This window comes from Mytilus edulis, chromosome 8 (assembly GCF_963676685.1).
Source record: "Mytilus edulis chromosome 8, xbMytEdul2.2, whole genome shotgun sequence".
Classification (NCBI taxonomy): domain Eukaryota; kingdom Metazoa; phylum Mollusca; class Bivalvia; order Mytilida; family Mytilidae; genus Mytilus; species Mytilus edulis.
This window is the reverse complement of record NC_092351.1, coordinates 7,683,232-7,704,643: the sequence shown is the minus strand read 5'-3', so window position 1 is coordinate 7,704,643 and position 21,412 is coordinate 7,683,232. Positions and strand designations below refer to the sequence as shown.

The window sequence follows — 21,412 nt, the reverse complement described above, 5'->3', positions numbered from 1 at the left end:
GAATCAGAAATACATGTATATGTAGAAATAATTAGGAACGACATCAAAAGTTCAATGTAGAATAAAAAACTTAATTCATATAGTTTTTTTCACTAAGCCCTACCCCTTTCCTCCCTCTTAACTTAATTTCTGAAAAATTGATTGACCAATAAGGAGATATATAAAATCGATGTCAATTAAACAAAACTTGTAGCAATTTTGACACCGCCCACCCCAAACTATTCAAACTAAGTTTCTTATCCTTCATTGATTTTTTGAGGTCGTTCCTTACACTACAAATATTAATTTCATTTGTCTGTTCATTTTACATGTCTCCTTTTGTGCTGCTCCTCGATGAAAAATTCAAATCCCTAAAAATTTTACCGAGCATATAATTTGCCGGCCTCGATGGTCGAGAGAACTGTGGTAGCCTGCATGGGTCTTACATTTGGCTGATCAATGAAAATGACTTATAATCAGTATTTTAAAAGTGGTCCTTAGCAACATTTCAAATTTTCAAATGCTTTGGTAAAGTTCCTTATTGTAAACTGATTTCTGCCAAAATAATTTATATGATCCTATTTGCCCTTATCAACTTTTGCAAAGGCACACATAGCTAATCACATAACTCCATTATTATCAATGAGTATGTTTTCAGAGTACCCTGTTATGAGCCAGCGATTCTCTTTAATACTCACCACATAACCCCATAATTATCAATGAGTATGTTTTCAGAGTACCCTGTTATGAGCCAGCGATTGTCTTTAATACTCACCACATAATCCCATAATTATCAATGAGTATGTTTTTAGAGTACCCTGTTATGAGCCAGCGATTCTCTTTAATACTCACCACATAACCCCATAATTATCAATGAGTATGTTTTCAGAGTACCCTGTACTGATTCAGCGATTCTCTTTAATACTCACCACATAACCCCATAATTATCAATGAGTATGTTTTCAGAGTACCCTGTACTGATCCAGCGATTCTCTTTGGCATATTTTCTAGTCAAGTTCTACAAAAGAAACATGACATGAATACGTCTTTACAATTGCTTGTAGCTAAATAATTCTAGCAATACATGTATATCATGACATTGTAACAAGTTTGCTCCACAATAAAAACTCAAAATATTGCTTTTATACCAAGAAACGGATTAAATTTCAACTTAAAGTCATAAGAAACCTCAAATCCAAAAAAAATAATGCATATGTTTTTTTATAACTCAATGGATAGTTTTCATTATAAAACTTATGTACATATACTTTTTTCTGAAGAAAATTCTTTAATTTATTCATATTTAGAAGAAGTTTACTTTATTTTAATTGCTTCCTTCCAGGAAGCAATTCCCCCCCGACATATTTTCCGTATGCAATGTGACCTCAGTGTGACCCATCTCGTAAAAATCAGGTGATCACAATATGCATGGATGTCCTTTAAATAAACTACTATCTGAATTTACATGTTAAACACATGCTCAATTTACGTGCTTTTTTGTTGATTTTTTGTCGATTGTTGATTTCTTTAATTACCTGCCATATTTTTACAACAACACTGACTGATTGAAAAAAAAAATGATGATTATACGAAATTTACACGAAAAGAATGATAAGTCCGTGCACAGAAGACTAAGTTTATGATGTTTGTATGCATTGGTTCAAGAATTGGAAGAACATTATTTTTCACCGGTCCCTCGTTTCTTATGACTTTGAGGTGGTACCCAACACCTTTACTAAAATTAGTTTGCCTCATTTAATTTTCATAAAATTTGGACTAAGTATTTACTTTGACTCTTTGACAAAAATATAAAAATTTCAAATGATTTGAACCAACCATTTTATCAGAAAAAATACACTGAATATATAGCAATTTGACAAACACTTAAAACGTTCAGCTGATTTTACAGAGTTATCTCCCTGTAGTGTTAGGTACCAAATATGTATAAAAGACAGATGTGAGAAAACTATGAATGTGATCCAACCTCCTTAATATGATCACATCAAACACAATATTTACAAACATAATCAATCTTATTTACTTGGTGGTAGTAACTGATAATTAATATACATCTAACACACCTCTGGAGGTTTGGCCAAGTTAGAGATCTTAACGTTTCCTGAATTGTTTTTCTCTCCAATCACTGCTATTAATGGGTATAACATTTCTTCTGGTACTGATGTCCCTGTTAGGTCTTTATTGTTCTGGAAAAAACAACAATATTCATCAAGCCGAAGCAACAAGAGTCTATATTTATCAATTGACAAATTTAATATGTTATATTGATCTGTTCAGATATATTGACACAGGATGAAGTACGAGGTCTATATAATCTAACATATAACATATTGAATAATAAAATTGAGAATGGAAATGGGGAATGTGTCAAAGATTAACAACCAGACCATAGAGCAGACAACAGCAGAAGGCCACCAATGGATCTTCAATGCAGCGAGAAACTCCCGCAACCGGAGATGTCCTTCAGCTGGCCCCTAAACAAATATGTTTAGGTAGCAATAAACAGTTAGGAAAAAATATTAAAATTTGCCCTTATAGATTTTACCATCCCCTTTTCATTGCTTTCTTGCAATATCAAGCTTACTGTTTGTGTCATATATGTGCATATGTATGTAATCAGAATCTTCCATAGATTTTATATCCAGTATATAAAGTGGTAAAATATAATTTCTTTTGGGTGTATCCATGGCAACAATCTGCATTTATTTGTTATAAAATATTGCAAAAAGGGGGGAAAAGATGTCACATATTTCCCCAAAATTTGGCTAAAAGTAGAATTTCAATCGCTTGAAGTAATACCTTTTCTGAAACTGTGTACACACATCATTCAGCAAATCCAATGAAAATCATATGTCTTTCGTCTCATTTTTTTGTAAAATTGCGTCAAAAAGTTCGTGTAGAAAAAAAGTGTTTGTAAACATTACATTAATTTCTGGACCAATAGCCGGTCTAGCTATGAAAATACGGATTGTCAAACAGAAAATAGCCCATAAAACATGTAAAACATAATCTTGATGCTCTTATAAACCATCTTTGAAGGCTAAGTTAGCAATCAGCTTTCTAAAAATGAATTTTATTACACAATAACTTTCCTATTTGAAAAATTCACCGGGGCCAAAATGCGAAACTAAACTCCTAACTGTGTATTGCTACCTTAATAGTAAATATTTTTTTCAAATTCTCCCTTTTAACTTATTTGCTGTGTTCTGCTAGCTAAATCGAGTAAAATGGCCTTTTATTTTCAAAAATTGGTTGAGTAATGAATATTTTATGAAGGTTAGCAGTTGACACTGAAACGCGACAAAAACTGATTTAAAGAAAGGTGCCAAGTCAAAGTGTAAAATCTTGTCTCTACCTCAATTTTTGGCAAAATCTTAAAAAACTATACCTCTTGTGTCAGTTTTTTTATGCAGAAAATCTTAATAAGATCTCTGATGATGCAAAATTGTACAAAATTTAGCAATTTCAAGCATCAAAATGTTAATTTTTATATGCCTATTGCATAGCAAAGACTTGATTAAAGACTTGGTGATAGGGAATCAATTTCTTGCATCTGATTTAACTTTACATTTAATATATGCCAAAATGTAACATGAAATCTTGATAAAAACAATAATTTGATATATTCGCAAGAAAAAAACCAACACGTTCAATACTTAGGCTACTACATACAGCCCAGTTCATCAGAAGCAAGGGTTAAGCCGATAGAGTACAAATATAAGCCTTGTGTCAAAATGTCTAATTTTGGTTGCTAAGGACTGTAAACAATAAAATTGACATATATTGTCATTCTTAAACACTTAATTTCCTCAGAAGTTGATTTAGAATCTAAATATCAATAGATTTGTGGCATGAAAAGTCTTAAATTATACAATTCTGAGCTTGGTAAGTATGCCATAAGGTAGCAATAAACAGTTAGGAAAAAATATTAAAATTTGCCCTTATAGATTTTACCATCCCCTTTTCATTGCTTTCTTGCAATATCAAGCTTACTGTTTGTGTCATATATGTGCATATGTATGTAATCAGAATCTTCCATAGATTTTATATCCAGTATATAAAGTGGTAAAATATAATTTCTTTTGGGTGTATCCATGGCAACAATCTGCATTTATTTGTTATAAAATATTGCAAAAAGGGGGGAAAAGATGTCACATATTTCCCCAAAATTTGGCTAAAAGTAGAATTTCAATCGCTTGAAGTAATACCTTTTCTGAAACTGTGTACACACATCATTCAGCAAATCCAATGAAAATCATATGTCTTTCGTCTCATTTTTTTGTAAAATTGCGTCAAAAAGTTCTGGACCAATAGCCGGTCTAGCTATGAAAATACGGATTGTCAAACAGAAAATAGCCCATAAAACATGTAAAACATAATCTTGATGCTCTTATAAACCATCTTTGAAGGCTAAGTTAGCAATCAGCTTTCTAAAAATGAATTTTATTACACAATAACTTTCCTATTTGAAAAATTCACCGGGGCCAAAATGCGAAACTAAACTCCTAACTGTGTATTGCTACCTTACTAGTTCAATGATAATGAACGTCATTCTAAACTCTGAATTTAACACAAGAAACTAAAATTAAAAATCATACAAGACTAACAAAGGCCAGAGGCTCCTGACTTGGGACAGGTGCGAAATACGACAGGGTTTAACAAGTTTTTTGAGATCTCAACCCTCCCTCTATACCTCTAGACAATGTAGAAAAAACAAACAATGATTTAATGCTACCTTTGTGTATTTTTGACATCTGAAATGCAAATAAATCAATAATTTTGTTTGGTCTTAAATCCCCATACCGCCTTTTAAACCAATTTAGAAAGATAATTTCAAACTTTGTATACTACATTGAGTACAATTCTTCCTTTCAGAATCTAATGCGTTTTTGGTAATATTTTTGTAAGCATACACCAAAAGGTTGTAATTGATTTAAAATGTTCTATACAATAGAAATTCAACCAATGCAATGATGTAAAGAGACAATTGCAAATTTTCCAGAGAATTAAATAACCATGATGCAAGATTAATTTTACATCAGTTCACTGTGTTAAAACATCTATGAGTAAAAGTAATTAGAAACTATTTCCTGTTTAACCATACCTCTATTCCATCACAAGTAGCAAAGAATTGTGCAGTTTTACTTGGTATGTACTCTGATAGCCATTCACCTTTGATACCAAATCCAAACTTCTTACATTTAGTAAAATCAAATCTGAAAAATTTATTTAAAACACAAATAAAACACAGACAGTTACAAAGTTGTGTAAGCAAAAGAAATGACATTAAGTATGATGGTTTTAGATACTTTCTATAATGGTCTAGGATCTCATTTTTGCTAAATCTACGACAAAAAGGCTACAGCTTTCTCAAGTCAAGTCTTGGAGTCCAGATAATACACTTTGCCAAACTCTGTAGTCAAAACTTGGTAATAATGAACAAGTCTATTGTTCAGTTTGTTCTTGTACAACCATTATATGAAAGTCAGAATAAACCAACAGAAAATTCACCTAAGTTTCTGTATTTTCGTAAAACTCTCATTCTGATATCTGTTTTCCTCGTACATATGGAACATGTAGAAAGACTAATTAGTGGAGTTATGAAAAACATATAAGTAGGTCAACAAACTTACGTTGAAACTTCACCACCTTTGTCAACATCAACATCTAGCGGATTAATACTGCTAAATAACTGGTTAAACAGACAGCCAATAAGAATGCCTGATTTGGATTCACTCTCATTCTCGCTATCATCATCATCTTCTGAATCCTCAACTTTGACTGTTGTTCCGTCTGGGCTGATAACCTTCACATTAACCAATTCACATTCAAAGTAATAATTTGACCTTGTTAAAGTCGTTCTAGAGACAAAACAGCCAAGCAATTCAGCCTTATAACAATAGTTCCTGTCAAATATATAAAGATTTCCATTAATTAGTTTATTTTACTTTGAATTAGGATATATAATTTAACAAAACTTTTCTTCTTCCAGTCTAGTGCTCGATATGGTCCAATTATTACTTGACATGTTGTTATTTGCCTACTGTTGAAACAGTATGATAACCTGTACATATCTATTGTCATAACATGGTAAATAAGTCAAAATCAATATATTAACATAAATATAAGTAATTACTCTAAGATGTCTAAATCATTGCAGTGTTAAAATATAAAGAACAAGCAATAAACTGTCAAATTGACATCAACCTGGGTTTTCTTCATTTTGTAAGGAGCATTCAGGTTTTTTTATCTACCACAATCTATACCTTTTTTCTAATCTATCAAGGACCCTACCTCCTGAGTAAAAATGAAATTGTTAAACTTTGAATTGAACCAATATACCAAATATACTTTTAGTCTTACTCATAATAACCGGTAAGTGAAGAATTCACACATTAAAAAAACTTTTTAAGCAGTGAACACTGAAAATGAGGACATAGCCAATGAACAGAGCGAAACTTAAGGCATCTATATACTAGGCATGAAGCATCCAGTTGTTTAACACTCTGAAATATACAGCTTTATATAAATGGTTTACACCACTGCCAGCCTGATAGTAATCCCTATGCAGTGTTTTCCATTCGGCATTTAAGCCGGGTGTGCTGACCACCTTCTTTTGAAAGCCGACCACCTTTCGATTTTAGGAGGTGGTCGGCTTTTTTTCAAATTACGGATTTTTTTCGGTTCTGTACCGTTAAAATTTGAATACTAATCGCGCCTCGCTGATTTGTTTTCATTGACAAAGATGGCGTCCAATCGTCAAATTTCAATGTTTTCATTTAGCAATCGGGGTACAAGAAAGGCAGATGACGATGATGATAAAGAAAATACTAGACCAAATAAGTTAAATAAAATTGATAGTAATGTTGAAGTTGTGGAAATTGAACAAAAATCAACCAAACAACGGAAAAAACACACAAGTGAAAACAAATCTGAGCAAGACTTCAAATGGCTTATAGTCACAGAGGAAGGATACTACTGTTCTATGAGCCAAAAATACGGCACAAAAGCAAGAAACTGGACATAAAATTGTAAATGAAAGAAGAGAGAAAAGAGATAAATTGTTGAAAAAAATCAATACAAAACATAAATAGACGTAGTCATATTAATTGTCAAATCAAAGAATATTTGACAATTAATATGACTAAGTCTATTTATGTTTGTTCAACTCCATTAAATGTGAATATTATACTAATCTTTATTTTTGTGACCCCCACGTGCACCCACAGTAAATTAAAAAAAAAAACCAGGTGGACATTTAAAAAAAACCACCCGGTTGCAAGTGATTTTTTTAAAACACCCACCTTCCCTTAGTGAAAAAAGGAAAACACTGCTATGTCACTTTCGTTGTAGGCAAGACAAAAACTCTTACATTATCTTGAATAAGAAATTTATTTTTAGGTAGAATATTCATATTTCTAGAAAATTTATGATTGTTCACCTAATACTGCAACTCTTACAGCTACTTCAAATGAAATATAATGCAAAATTTTGAATTTAAAGTAATTGATGTAAAAATATGTGTAACCTGTATTTTTATTGTTTATATATATAGATTGTACGAATATAGGGTCAATGGAACTGGACTGCACAAATAGCACAATTTCAGTAGAAATATATATAAGATAATAAATTTACCCTAATACTCCCTCATCAGTGTAGTGTTGTTTACAAATATTTTGTATTGTCAGAAAATCTTCAACTTCAATGTCTATCACTGGATTAGTTTTCTCTACTTCACCTGAATTCTTCATATAATCCGTTGTAAAGGCAGTCTGAAAATAAAATGGAAAAAAATATATGTTTCAGATTGAGTCATAGTTTTGTGTAATTTGGATTTCATTTTGGATAAGCTTGAATTTTCTGTGATTAACTTTGAGGCTTGGAGTAAAAGAAATAATTGAACTGAATTATCCAACCAACATGTAGAGGTGATGTGAATGGCTGTCTTCAAGTTTTTACACCTTATCGCTAATCCAGGCTGACCCGGCCGCTTGAAATTTTGACGCATACAACAATAACTTTCCCATTGTGGCGTCAGATATTTTGTGTTATGACATCAAATTTTTAGGGGAACCCGTGTGATATCTAGTAATGGCAGACAAATAGCGATAAGGTGTATGGCTGTCTTAAAGTTTTGTTAAGTCTAATAAAGTGCCTTTTAAATTGATATCAAACAACCACTCCCAAGTTCTATAGGGTCCAAAGTCCAAACCACTGCCCATAACAGGATGTTTCCTAAATTAATATTAATTCCTTTGCCAAATATTTAAATCCATTAAATGCACTTTATAGAAATTTTCATTTATTTTTATAAAATTTTCTATTTTGATTGGTTGTCAATTGGAAATAATTAACAAAGTGGTCACTCCAAAAATTAATGTTTGGTTTATGCATCTACCACATGCTTATAATGTATATACCTTGGTTATAGTTCTTGCAATAGTGTCTGTTACATGTTTCTTGATTTCTTTGATAACAGCTAATTCTCCAAATGGTATCAATATCTGGGTTTGGTGGCTATTAATCATGCAATCTAATAAAGGCTAAAAATAGAAAACAAAATATATACTGAATAACAACTAATACTTCAAAAGGTGCTTATGTAACTATGTTGGATATCTTAACAAAAGGTGCTAATGTCACTGTGTTGGATACCTTAACAAAAGGTGCTAATGTCACTATGTTGGATACCTTAACAAAAGGTGCTAATGTCACTATGTTGGATACCTTAACAAAAGGTGCTAATGTCACTATGTTGGATACCTTAACAAAAGGTGCTAATGTCACTATGTTGGATACCTTAACAAAAGGTGCTAATGTCACTATGTTGAATACCTTAACAAAAGGTGCTAATGTCACTATGTTGGATACCTTAACAAAAGGTGCTAATGTCACTATGTTGGATACCTTAACAAAAGGTGCTAATGTCACTATGTTGGATACCTTAACAAAAGGTGCTTATGTCACTATGTTGGATACCTTAACAAAAGGTGCTTATGTCACTATGTTGGATATCTTAACAAAAGGTGCTAATGTCACTATGTTGGATATCTTAACAAAAGGTGCTAATGTCACTATGTTGGATACCTTAACAAAAGGTGCTTATGTCACTATGTTGGATACCTTAACAAAAGGTGCTTATGTCACTATGTTGGATACCTTAACAAAAGGTGCTTATGTCACTATGTTGGATATCTTAACAAAAGGTGCTAATGTCACTATGTTGGATATCTTAACAAAAGGTGCTAATGTCACTATGTTGGATACCTTAACAAAAACAGTTTTCTATATAGATTTGTGAACATGAACTTAGGGTCTACAAAATATACCCAATATGTTATAGCCATACCTTCTAGACATGACATAACAACTGTATATATTATTACCACTGAATTACAAGCAGTACTCAAGATATTTAAAGCAGACAGATACTTCAAAGGGTGCCAATATTACCATTTCTGTCAATGACATCATCTGATCATTAACCTAATTACAAGTTCAAATGACATTCTCTGATTGTTAACCTACTTACATGTTCAGTGCTCCAGCTAGAAATTGAAAGGGTTAGGGTGCCAGTGAAGGGCAGGGCACTTTTTTTCGGATAGGAAAGGTACTGTTCAAAAAAAAAATTGTCTACGTTTCTGTGTGTATCTATTTTTTTCTGTATGTAAAAAGAAAGTTTTGATACTTAAGATATCACTCTTATATAGGTCTGTATACAATTTGTACTTCATTCCTTTTTAAAATGATAGAAGATATTTTCGAAGCATTTTTTTGTAATAAGCTAAAACAGGTGAAGTAACTCCCAAAATTAATTTCCAACACGTTTAAAATACGCAAATTATTTCAATATGAGCAAAAATAGACATTAATTAACAACTGTCTGCTTGTTACTATACAAATCCTTGCGACAACAAAGTACATTGTCTTAATTATCTAGTTATTAACACCTTTGAAGATTAATACACTGTAATTGATTATACTGACATGATTAACCTCGGGGCAATCAGCAGGTGTCATAAATGTATTTTAACTTTCTGATTAGAATTGGATTATACAAAAGGCAATTTTACAAACATTACCAAAACGACACAAGTTTTTTTTCAAAAGGGCGTCAGGGCAGTAGAACATGACTGAGGGCACCCAGGGTGCAGCGCCCTTCTATTTTGGGCTAACAAACCACTGCATGTTCAAGTGACATTCCTGCCAATGACATCATTCAGTTGTTACCTTCAAATGACATTCTCTGATCATTAACCAACTTACATGTTCAAATGACATTCTCTGATCGTTAACCTACTTACATGTTCAAATGACATTCTCTGATCGTTAACCTACTTACAAGTTCAAATGACATTCTCTGATCGTTAACCTACTTACATGTTCAAATGACATTCTCTGATCGTTAACCTACTTACAAGTTCAAATGACATTCTCTGATCGTTAACCTACTTACATGTTCAAATGACATTCTCTGATCGTTACCCTACTTACATGTTCAAATGACATTCTCTGATCGTTAACCTACTTACATGTTCAAATGACATTCTCTGATCGTTAACCTACTTACATGTTCAAATGACATTCTCTGATCGTTAACCTTCTTACAAGTTCAAATGACATTCTCTGATCGTTAACCTTCTTACATGTTCAAATGACATTCTCTGATCGTTACCCTACTTACATGTTCAAATGACATTCTCTGATCGTTACCCTACTTACATGTTCAAATGACATTCTCTGATCGTTAACCTACTTACATGTTCAAATGACATTCTCTGATCGTTAACCTACTTACAAGTTCAAATGACATTCTCTGATCGTTAACCTACTTACATGTTCAAATGACATTCTCTGATCGTTAACCTACTTACAAGTTCAAATGACATTCTCTGATCGTTAACCTACTTACATGTTCAAATGACATTCTCTGATCGTTAACCTACTTACATGTTCAAATGACATTCTCTGATTGTTAACCTACTAACATGTTCAAATGACATTCTCTGATTGTTAACCTAATTACAAGTTCAAATGACATTCTCTGATCGTTAACCTAATTACAAGTTCAAATGACATTCTCTGATTGTTAACCTACTTACATGTTCAAATGACATTCTCTGATCGTTAACCTAATTACAAGTTCAAATGACATTCTCTGATTGTTAACCTACTTACATGTTCAAATGACATTCTCTGATTGTTAACCTACTTACATGTTCAAATGACATTCTCTGATTGTTAATCTACTTACATGTTCAAGTGACATTTCTGTAAATGACATCAACCAATCGTTGACCTCTACGTCTGTTTCATGGTGGAATGGGAGTCGTTTAACAGGTTTCTTTGTCTTGACAAACTCAACAAAACTGTGTTCCACACTTTCATGAGGTATGACAATAGCATGTCCAACTTTTAACTCCTCTGAAATGTAGAATTAAAACGTTTCTAGATACAGGTAAAACATATTGATTCACTTAACATATATGTCAGTCAACTATCATATTAAGTTTCAGAAGAGAAATTTTTTTAAAGCTCTGAAACATGATAAACAATTTGGGGAAATTGTCATTAAATGACAGTATTTCCTCAACATGTTCAAGGGGTCAATTGACAATTTTGGTCATAGATACCCTAGAGATGATTCATCTTAACTTTAGTTGGAATTGGGTCAGTAGTTTCAGATGTTTGAAATAGTTTACACCATACAAACGATAACAACAGAGGAAAACGATAGCCAAGATTTAGAAAAGTTAGCTAAAAATCAATCCATGTCTGTCTTCTTGGTTAAGTAAAAAAAATCTGAGTTTAACTCTTGTTAAATGTTATAACATTCTGAACACTAATGGTTTTACATAAAACCAAATTTTAAGAACCAGAATTCAAACACAAACACTGTAACACAATGACCTACCATATCTTTTAACTTTCTTTAACTTTTTATCTGAAATTTCCAATTATCTTAGTCATAAACAAGCATATTACAAAATGAATCAATAGGTTTTAAAAGTTTCAATATTGCTGATGATATACTCACAAGCATGGGTTCATAGATCAGTCCATTGTAACCAGTCGGGATAGTTACTCACAAGCATGGGTTCATAGATCAGTCCATTGTAACCAGTCGGGATAGTTACTCACAAGCATGGGTTCATAGATCAGTCCATTGTAACCAGTCGGGATAGTTACTCACAAGCATGGGTTCATAGATCAGTCCATTGTAACCAGTCGAGATAGTTACTCACAAGCATGGGTTCATAGATCAGTCCATTGTAACCAGTCGGGATAGTTACTCACAAGCATGGGTTCATAGATCAGTCCATTGTAACCAGTCGGGATAGTTACTCACAAGCATGGGTTCATAGATCAGTCCATTGTAACCAGTCAGGATAGTTACTCACAAGCATGGGTTCATAGATCAGTCCATTGTGACCAGTCAGGATAGTTACTCACAAGCATGGGTTCATAGATCAGTCCATTGTTACCAGTCAGGATAGTTTACAAAGGTTTTAAACAGAATTACTTAAATTTTAGCGAGAATCATTTCAGTTAAAATGAATGCAGTTAATATTCAAAGTCAATGCATCTTATGATAAAATAGATTTTGAAAACCTTTTAATTTAGAACACAATTTCTTCATACCTTTCAACTGTCACTATTTGCGGCGGATTTTCCCCATGGAGGCTCCTAAATAGAAATTTTGAAAGAGAAATTTTGTCTACAATTTAAAACAAAACAATCAATTTTACCATGGGTATAAGTTGTAAAAGTATGTAGATGCAAACAAAAAATATTAACATAAATTTGAAGGCCCATTTAAAGGTTTTGTAGGACTATGAGTCATTTGTACATAAAACCCCCATGGACATTTTAAAATGTTTAAATTATCTATTTTGTTTTTGTTTTCATACCTGTTTTTTTTACTGCACTGATTATAGGACAGCCTGTAACAGTAACTCTCCTGCCCTCTGGTGAAGCCATATAAGTGACAGAAGTTCCCCTCATATAAACTTCACATTGGGCTCCTATGTTCTTCAACAGCAATGATAGTTCATCATCGGACAAGTTGGTACATCCGTCCAATCTTATCTGTAACACAATTTATAAACTTAAAGACTAAAAATTGAAATAGTTTCCTTTTTTGTTCTTCAGTAAGTGTGCACAGACAACCCTAAATTATTTAAATCAAACAGACATGTGAATGACAAAGTCTTCATTTAAACTGCACTTAGACAAAATATATTTCAAGAATTTTACAGCAAATAACAAACTCCTATAGCTCAATCAAGACAGCATTACACAAAACTATTATCTATTTTCTAATGTTATATTCAACTATACCCGATTTGAATAGCCTGTCAAGTTATTCTTTTTATTTGCATAGCCTGTCACATGGTCCTTTTATTTGCATAGCCTATCCCATGGTCTTTTTATTTGCATAGCCTATCTTGTGGTTTTTTTTTTTTATTTGCATAGCCTGTCATGTGGTCTTTTTATTTGCATATCCTGTCATCTGGTCTTTTTATTTCCATTGCCTATCACATGGTCTTTTTATTTGCATAGCCTGTCACATGGTCCTTTTATTTGCATAGCCTACCACATGGTCTTTTTATTTGCATAGCCTATCTTGTGGTCTTTTTATTTGCATAGCCTGTCATGTGGTCTTTTTATTTGCAAATCCTGTCATCTGGTCTTTTTATTTGCATTGCCTATCACATGGTCTTTTTATTTGCATAGCCTGTCACATGGTCCTTTTATTTGCATAGCCTATCACATGGTCTTTTTATTTGCATAGCCTGTTATGTGGTCTTTTTATTTGCATATCCTGTCATCTGGTCTTTTTATTTGCATTGCCTATCACATGGTCTTTTTATTTGTATAGCCTATCATATGGTCTTTTATTTGTATAGCCTATCATGTGGTCTTTTTATTTGCATATCCTGTCATGAGGTCTTATTATTTTCATAGCATGCTATGTGGTCTTTTTTATTTGCATAGCCTGTCATATGGTATTTTTATTTGCATAGCCTGCCATGTTGTCTTTTTGTTCAGTGCATAGAAATAACAAGTGAAATATGACTGGGCAATAATATATGGTTGGAGATTTTAGTAGATTAAACATTTGATATTAGTTATTCATGAAAAAAAAGCCATATTAAGTTCAAATTGTTATATTTTTTCACACACTACCAGAGTTCTCACTAAGGCGAGTCCTTGACTCATCAAAATCTGTCTTGGCTCACCATTTTATAAAATTGTGAGTCCACAGATGCATCTAATTGAAATATTTTGTACAAACTGAAGACGGTTAAACACAAATATCATCATTTTATAGCAAAAATTTAAAAGTTATCTGAATGTAATCTCATTTCATTGCTTTGTTAGGAAATGGAGACTAAAATATTACATTATATTGCAATAAAATATTTTCTTCTTGCTGAACATTGGACTCATCACGGCTAAAAATGATGAGTCCCTGGACTTGCCTTCAAAAATCCTAAGCCAGAACTCTGCACAACCTCAGCATGGCCATAGGTCAAACAAAATAAGTCAGAAAGGGCATTTTACTACTTAACTCAATGGAAACTATCCAGGTCAATAAAACAGTTTTACAACACTGCAACAGGCAAATGATGCATATTGAAGGCATAGAAGTTACTCTGTTATTTTCAAACAGACAATTAACTCTGTAGTATTGATGAACAATTTTTTCAAAGCGTTAGGATGTTTCATTTTACATACTGGTCAAGGAAAACAAATTTATTTATAGAATATTTATAAAATACACAACAAACAAAACTTTAAAATAACTGTATCATACTATAAATATTAGTTATGGTGCTGATCAAGGATCTGGAAATTTTTTTCTCCTAATTTCGGTCATTTTCATATAACTTAAAAGTTGGTGCTCCTTTTCAAAAAAAGATTGTCAAAATCTCATTACTGCATGAGTATGCTCTTACTCGTAGTTTCAACGAACTTGTTACACTGTTGCATCGCATTTACTTCATGATTTATCCTACCACTTTCCTAAAATCAATCAAGAGCAATTAACGGAAGGCAACAGTTTAAAAATAAATGATTTTAATGACTCAAAATGATAGTTTTCTCAGTCATCACTTACGTTTTTTTCGATTCTGAAGTCGAAATTCAAACCGGATGTAATGAGACAATACTAAAATGAACAATTGCGGACTCATTTCCCCGAATTAGTTTTGTTTATCAAATTCACAGGAAATCATCGGCTTTTTAACATTTTACCTTTAATAGTGTAAGAATATTAATGAAAATAGTTGCACTTGCTTTATTTAGCATCAAATCATTTTAAATTTACGATTTAGTGTCTAATCTGCAAAAGAGAATTTCAAGCATGCGTATTACATAGTTAACATAGCATGCGTGTTAGTTACAAAATCATTTTAAATCATAATTGACAATTGTCTTAGCTGAAAAGTATTCAAATATTGAAGACAGTTGGTATGGAATTTGAATTTCTTTATAATATTAGTTCGGAGTTTGTGATTAATAGCTAGGTGTGAATTGAAAACACAGGTAAAGAGATAAGTGATCATTAGCCAATACTTCTCTGAGGCATTAATATAGTTATTAGGATGGCCCTCAGGATTATAACACTTTACTGGAGTGGCAGTTTAATTAAATTGATAACAAAACAAATCAAAATGGCAATTTTTAAACTCGATCTCATCTAAATGACCGAAATTATTCTTGTTGAAAAAAAAGTTTGACCTAAATCCCAATTACACGTTTAGGACAAAATACTTTCAGTTTAGGACAAGACTGGCAAATATGACCGTTTCCAGACCCTTGCACTGCTGATAGCTTACCTCTGTCAAAGTTTTTACTCCAGCGACTATATCTGTTAGCCATTTGATGCCAGCATTTGTCACAAGGATACAACCCACTAAATTCACAGTCTTCAAGTTCACATATGGTTTCTACAAAGCAAAAAGTGGTACTTCCTAGGTTATAATGTTCTATCAACTCGAAACAAATAAAATAACTTTTAATTTTAATTTTAGATTAATAATAAAGGCCATAAAAACTTTCCAGATTTTTTCACACAGAAACACCAAGAAAATGACTGCAGACATCTTGTAAATAAAAAAAAAAAACTATACAAAGTGATGCCCCTTCACTCCACTCTGAAGTAACTATAGTATAACAAAGTCAATGTAGTACTTTATTTGAGATTTGTGTGCATCTGGGAGACATAATTGATGCCCCCACAGATGCAAAGTGATATTTTAAGATACACAAAGTTTAGCATGAGAGCAAATAGAAGTCTATTAGTCGTTATAAGGTCTTTCCACTTTTCTGTGGAAAGACCTATTGTTTTTCTTCTGATTATTTTTTTTTTTCTTCCGCCTAATTTTGTTCTTGCGATAAATATTTGTTTCGCAATATGTCGCTTAGATATTTGGTATATGATATCGAACAGTTTATGCGCTTTTGAAATTTACCCTGCGTAACCGAATACTTTTCTTTGTAGGAGTTATCTCCCCAAACACTGTTTTCTTGTGTCCACAACTCCTTCGCAATCGTAAAAGATTATGACAAATTTCTTTTATAAAATTGCTCGTTATATCCTTCGCATGATTTGTCCAATTTCGACCGAAGCAATATGAACGCTCCATATGAGAGTTTTTTCTCCTTTTGTATTTGAAATTTTGAGATGTATTTCAAACTGGAACACCATAAGTGATAGAGACGTAAGATCTTTTGATTTGAGGTCCTTGGTCCAAAAAAATGAAAATTAGGTCAAAGTCAAATGTCAAGGTCATATTCTAATTTTTGAATTAGGCTTATTTCCACTCATTTCCAGAAACCGTATAAGATATCAACAAATTATTTTGACTAAATTGTAAGTTGCGACATGTCGTAACTTAATAATTTTACTTGAAAGGGTGCCTAGACAATGAATGGGAGTTTTTGCCCCTATCATATCTAAAATTATGTGTAAAGTGATATAGCTTATTAACCATACATATTAGAGACCTAGGGTCTTTTGATTTGAGATCTTCAGTTTGTTACCTTGAAATTGAGGTCAAGGTCATAGGTTAATTTGACGTTCTAGATTTTGACCTTTGTTTTAAATTCATATCTATACCTCATAAAGCCATATGAACTGACATTTTAGACTGATTTTTAATATTTTAATATCAAAATAGATATTAACTGGTGGAAAGACCTTCAATTGTTCTCTGAACAATTGGTTTTTAATTTTACCTTTTTTTCTGCTGCAATGAGTTTGAGTACAGCATCATTACAATAACCATTCCTTGAGAAGTCTATAGTCGTTATTTTACCTTTTTTTCTGTTGCAATGAGTTTGAGTACAGCATCATTGCAATAGCCATTCCTTGAGAAGTCTATAGTCGTTATTTTACCTTTTTTTCTGTTGCAATGAGTTTGAGTACAGCATCATTACAATAACCATTCCTTGAGAAGTCTATAGTCGTTATTTTACCTTTTTTTCTGTTGCAATGAGTTTGAGTACAGCATCATTACAATAACCATTCCTTGAGAAGTCTATAGTCGTTATTTTACCTTTTTTTCTGTTGCAATGAGTTTGAGTACAGCATCATTACAATAACCATTCCTTGAGAAGTCTATAGTCGTTATTTTACCTTTTTTTCTGTTGCAATGAGTTTGAGTACAGCATCAATGCAATAGCCATTCCTTGAGAAGTCTATAGTCGTTATTCTACCTTTTTTTCTGTTGCAATGAGTTTGAGTACAGCATCATTACAATAACCATTCCTTGAGAAGTCTATAGTCGTTATTTTACCTTTTTTTCAGTTGCAATGAGTTTGAGTACAGCATCATTACAATAACCATTCCTTGAGAAGTCTATAGTCGTTATTTTACCTTTTTTTCTGTTGCAATGAGTTTGAGTACAGCATCATTACAATAACCATTCCTTGAGAAGTCTATAGTCGTTATTTTACCTTTTTTTCTGTTGCAATGAGTTTGAGTACAGCATCATTGCAATAGCCATTCCTTGAGAAGTCTATAGTCGTTATTTTACCTTTTTTTCTGTTGCAATGAGTTTGAGTACAGCATCATTACAATAACCATTCCTTGAGAAGTCTATAGTCGTTATTTTACCTTTTTTTCTGTTGCAATGAGTTTGAGTACAGCATCATTGCAATAGCCATTCCTTGAGAAGTCTATAGTCGTTATTTTACCTTTTTTTCTGTTGCAATGAGTTTGAGTACAGCATCATAACAATAACCATTCCTTGAGAAGTCTATAGTCGTTATTTTACCTTTTTTTCTGTTGCAATGAGTTTGAGTACAGCATCATTACAATAACCATTCCTTGAGAAGTCTATAGTCGTTATTTTACCTTTTTTTCTGTTGCAATGAGTTTGAGTACAGCATCATTACAATAACCATTCCTTGAGAAGTCTATAGTCGTTATTTTACCTTTTTTTCTGTTGCAATGAGTTTGAGTACAGCATCAATGCAATAGCCATTCCTTGAGAAGTCTATAGTCGTTATTTTACCTTTTTTTCTGTTGCAATGAGTTTGAGTACAGCATCATTACAATAACCATTCCTTGAGAAGTCTATAGTCGTTATTTTACCTTTTTTTCTGTTGCAATGAGTTTGAGTACAGCATCATTGCAATAGCCATTCCTTGAGAAGTCTATAGTCGTTATTTTACCTTTTTTTCTGTTGCAATGAGTTTGAGTACAGCATCATTACAATAACCATTCCTTGAGAAGTCTATAGTCGTTATTTTACCTTTTTTTCTGTTGCAATGAGTTTGAGTACAGCATCATTACAATAACCATTCCTTGAGAAGTCTATAGTCGTTATTTTACCTTTTTTTCTGTTGCAATGAGTTTGAGTACAGCATCATTACAATAACCATTCCTTGAGAAGTCTATAGTCGTTATTTTACCTTTTTTTCTGTTGCAATGAGTTTGAGTACAGCATCAATGCAATAGCCATTCCTTGAGAAGTCTATAGTCGTTATTCTACCTTTTTTTCTGTTGCAATGAGTTTGAGTACAGCATCATTACAATAACCATTCCTTGAGAAGTCTATAGTCGTTATTTTACCTTTTTTTCAGTTGCAATGAGTTTGAGTACAGCATCATTACAATAACCATTCCTTGAGAAGTCTATAGTCGTTATTTTACCTTTTTTTCTGTTGCAATGAGTTTGAGTACAGCATCATTACAATAACCATTCCTTGAGAAGTCTATAGTCGTTATTTTACCTTTTTTTCTGTTGCAATGAGTTTGAGTACAGCATCATTACAATAACCATTCCTTGAGAAGTCTATAGTCGTTATTTTACCTTTTTTTCTGTTGCAATGAGTTTGAGTACAGCATCATTACAATAACCATTCCTTGAGAAGTCTATAGTCGTTATTTTACCTTTTTTTCAGTTGCAATGAGTTTGAGTACAGCATCATTACAATAACCATTCCTTGAGAAGTCTATAGTCGTTATTTTACCTTTTTTTCTGTTGCAATGAGTTTGAGTACAGCATCAATGCAATAGCCATTCCTTGAGAAGTCTATAGTCGTTATTTTATCTTTTTTTCTGTTGCAATGAGTTTGAGTACAGCATCATTACAATAACCATTCCTTGAGAAGTCTATAGTCGTTATTTTACCTTTTTTTCTGTTGCAATGAGTTTGAGGACAGCATCAATGCAATAGCCATTCCTTGAGAAGTCTATAGTCTTTATTTTACCTTTTTTTTTGTTGCAATGAGTTTGAGTACAGCATCATTACAATAACCATTCCTTGTCGAGAAGTCTATAGTCGTTATTTTACCTTTTTTTCTGTTGCAATGAGTTTGAGTACAGCATCATTACAATAACCATTCCTTGAGAAGTCTATAGTCGTTATTTTACCTTTTTTTCTGTTGCAATGAGTTTGAGTACAGCATCATTGCAATAGCCATTCCTTGAGAAGTCTATAGTCGTTATTTTACCTTTTTTTCTGTTGCAATGAGTTTGAGTACAGCATCATTACAATAACCATTCCTTGAGAAGTCTATAGTCGTTATTTTACTCTCATCTTGAGCCTTTAACACTTCCTGTCAAAAATATCAAAATATAACTTATCATGTATAAAATGTCCTTAATATTCATTATTTCCACAATAAATGTATGAAGAAACATAGTTATCTGCAAAACAAGTTTGTGAAATTGTACTAATTCCTCTAAACTGTATAGGAAAGAGAGCAAAATTGTTGGGTAACCATTTTTTAAACATGTATAAAAATCTTTTAAGTGCTAACATTACCATAATCAATTAAGGAAAGTTCTATTAAAACATTTATGGTACGAAGGGTATAGAACTTTAGAGGGGGTAACTACCTAAAGATTGACTGCAACAACAAAAACTAGTTCTTTTTACATGTATAAAATAACTGACATGTGAATTCTGATTACAAAATCAATGATTAAAATGCCTACTTTAAACTCATATAAAGGAATCTGTCCTCTAACTAGAGCATCTTCTTGGTCATATGATAAAGTTTCATCCATTTTAACTTTATCACCAATCAAACTTGGTACTTCATCCTCTGCAAAAAAAGTTTTCTGCAAAAAAACAAAAACAAAGACTTAAAAATCATTATTGGAAACTAATGAAGTAAAAATTTATCCTTGTAATACCAAATACTATATAAATTTGATGTTCATCAAGCATACTTTTAAGCTTAAGGAGTGTAAGAATCCAGATCTTTCTGAGGACTATATTTGGAGGGAAAAAAAACTAAATAAAGTAGAAAAGAAAGAACTTTAAGAAAAAAATACAAGGAAGATCACCAATTACTTTTCTACCAGATAAGTTATAATCATGTCAAAAACAGACCTGTACAAATTTCTAATCAACTGCAGCACCAATTCCTGCATACCTATATCTCATTTAGATGGTGAGACATTAATAAACTATCTATATATCTATCTATCTGCTATAGAAAGAATATATGCAAAGATTAGGTCTATGCATTGCATAACAAGAAAGCTTAACTATTGTATTAATTAAAAGAAACTTTGTTCTAAAGGAAATAACATTAATTGACATATTGGGCCTAAAAAAAAAATCGCCGCAACCCAAATAATTTTATTGCCGTTTTTGAAAACTTTTTCTTTTATTCCGTAACTTTGCCGGTTGCGGTTTAGAATCGAGTGCTGATTTCCGGGTTACATCATTCGGCAATCCTCGGTAGAATCCGCTACTCTCCTTCTATCTATTAGATGAGGGTACGGAATCGGCCGAGTTGAGACGAATGGGGTTACATGCGGTTTTGATTTCCGATAGTACATTGAAATGTTTCAAAGGTATACAAGTTTAATATTAATTTACAAATAGAATCCCACGACACGGAGGTTGAGGCATGGAAATTGCATTATGTGCCAGTGACGA

At 32.4% G+C, this 21,412-nt stretch overlaps 1 protein-coding gene across 1 annotated transcript in view; it reads right to left on the bottom strand.

Annotated features, from left to right (window-relative positions):
* LOC139486720 (uncharacterized) overlaps positions 1 to 20,586 on the bottom strand; it is a 167,215-nt gene extending 146,629 nt beyond the window's left edge. Inside the window, exons 1-11 of the mRNA XM_071271644.1 lie at positions 20,458 to 20,586; positions 19,971 to 20,075; positions 15,846 to 15,956; positions 12,912 to 13,089; positions 11,255 to 11,424; positions 8,421 to 8,543; positions 7,636 to 7,772; positions 5,631 to 5,903; positions 5,102 to 5,213; positions 2,061 to 2,183; positions 909 to 997 (exon numbers count right to left, since the gene is read on the bottom strand). Of these exons, the coding sequence (XP_071127745.1) occupies positions 909 to 997; positions 2,061 to 2,183; positions 5,102 to 5,213; positions 5,631 to 5,903; positions 7,636 to 7,772; positions 8,421 to 8,543; positions 11,255 to 11,424; positions 12,912 to 13,089; positions 15,846 to 15,956; positions 19,971 to 20,075; positions 20,458 to 20,529 (1,493 nt within the window). The 5' untranslated portion in view covers positions 20,530 to 20,586. The remainder of the gene's footprint in view (positions 1 to 908; positions 998 to 2,060; positions 2,184 to 5,101; positions 5,214 to 5,630; positions 5,904 to 7,635; positions 7,773 to 8,420; positions 8,544 to 11,254; positions 11,425 to 12,911; positions 13,090 to 15,845; positions 15,957 to 19,970; positions 20,076 to 20,457) is intronic.
* Between the last annotated feature and the right edge of the window lie 826 nt (positions 20,587 to 21,412).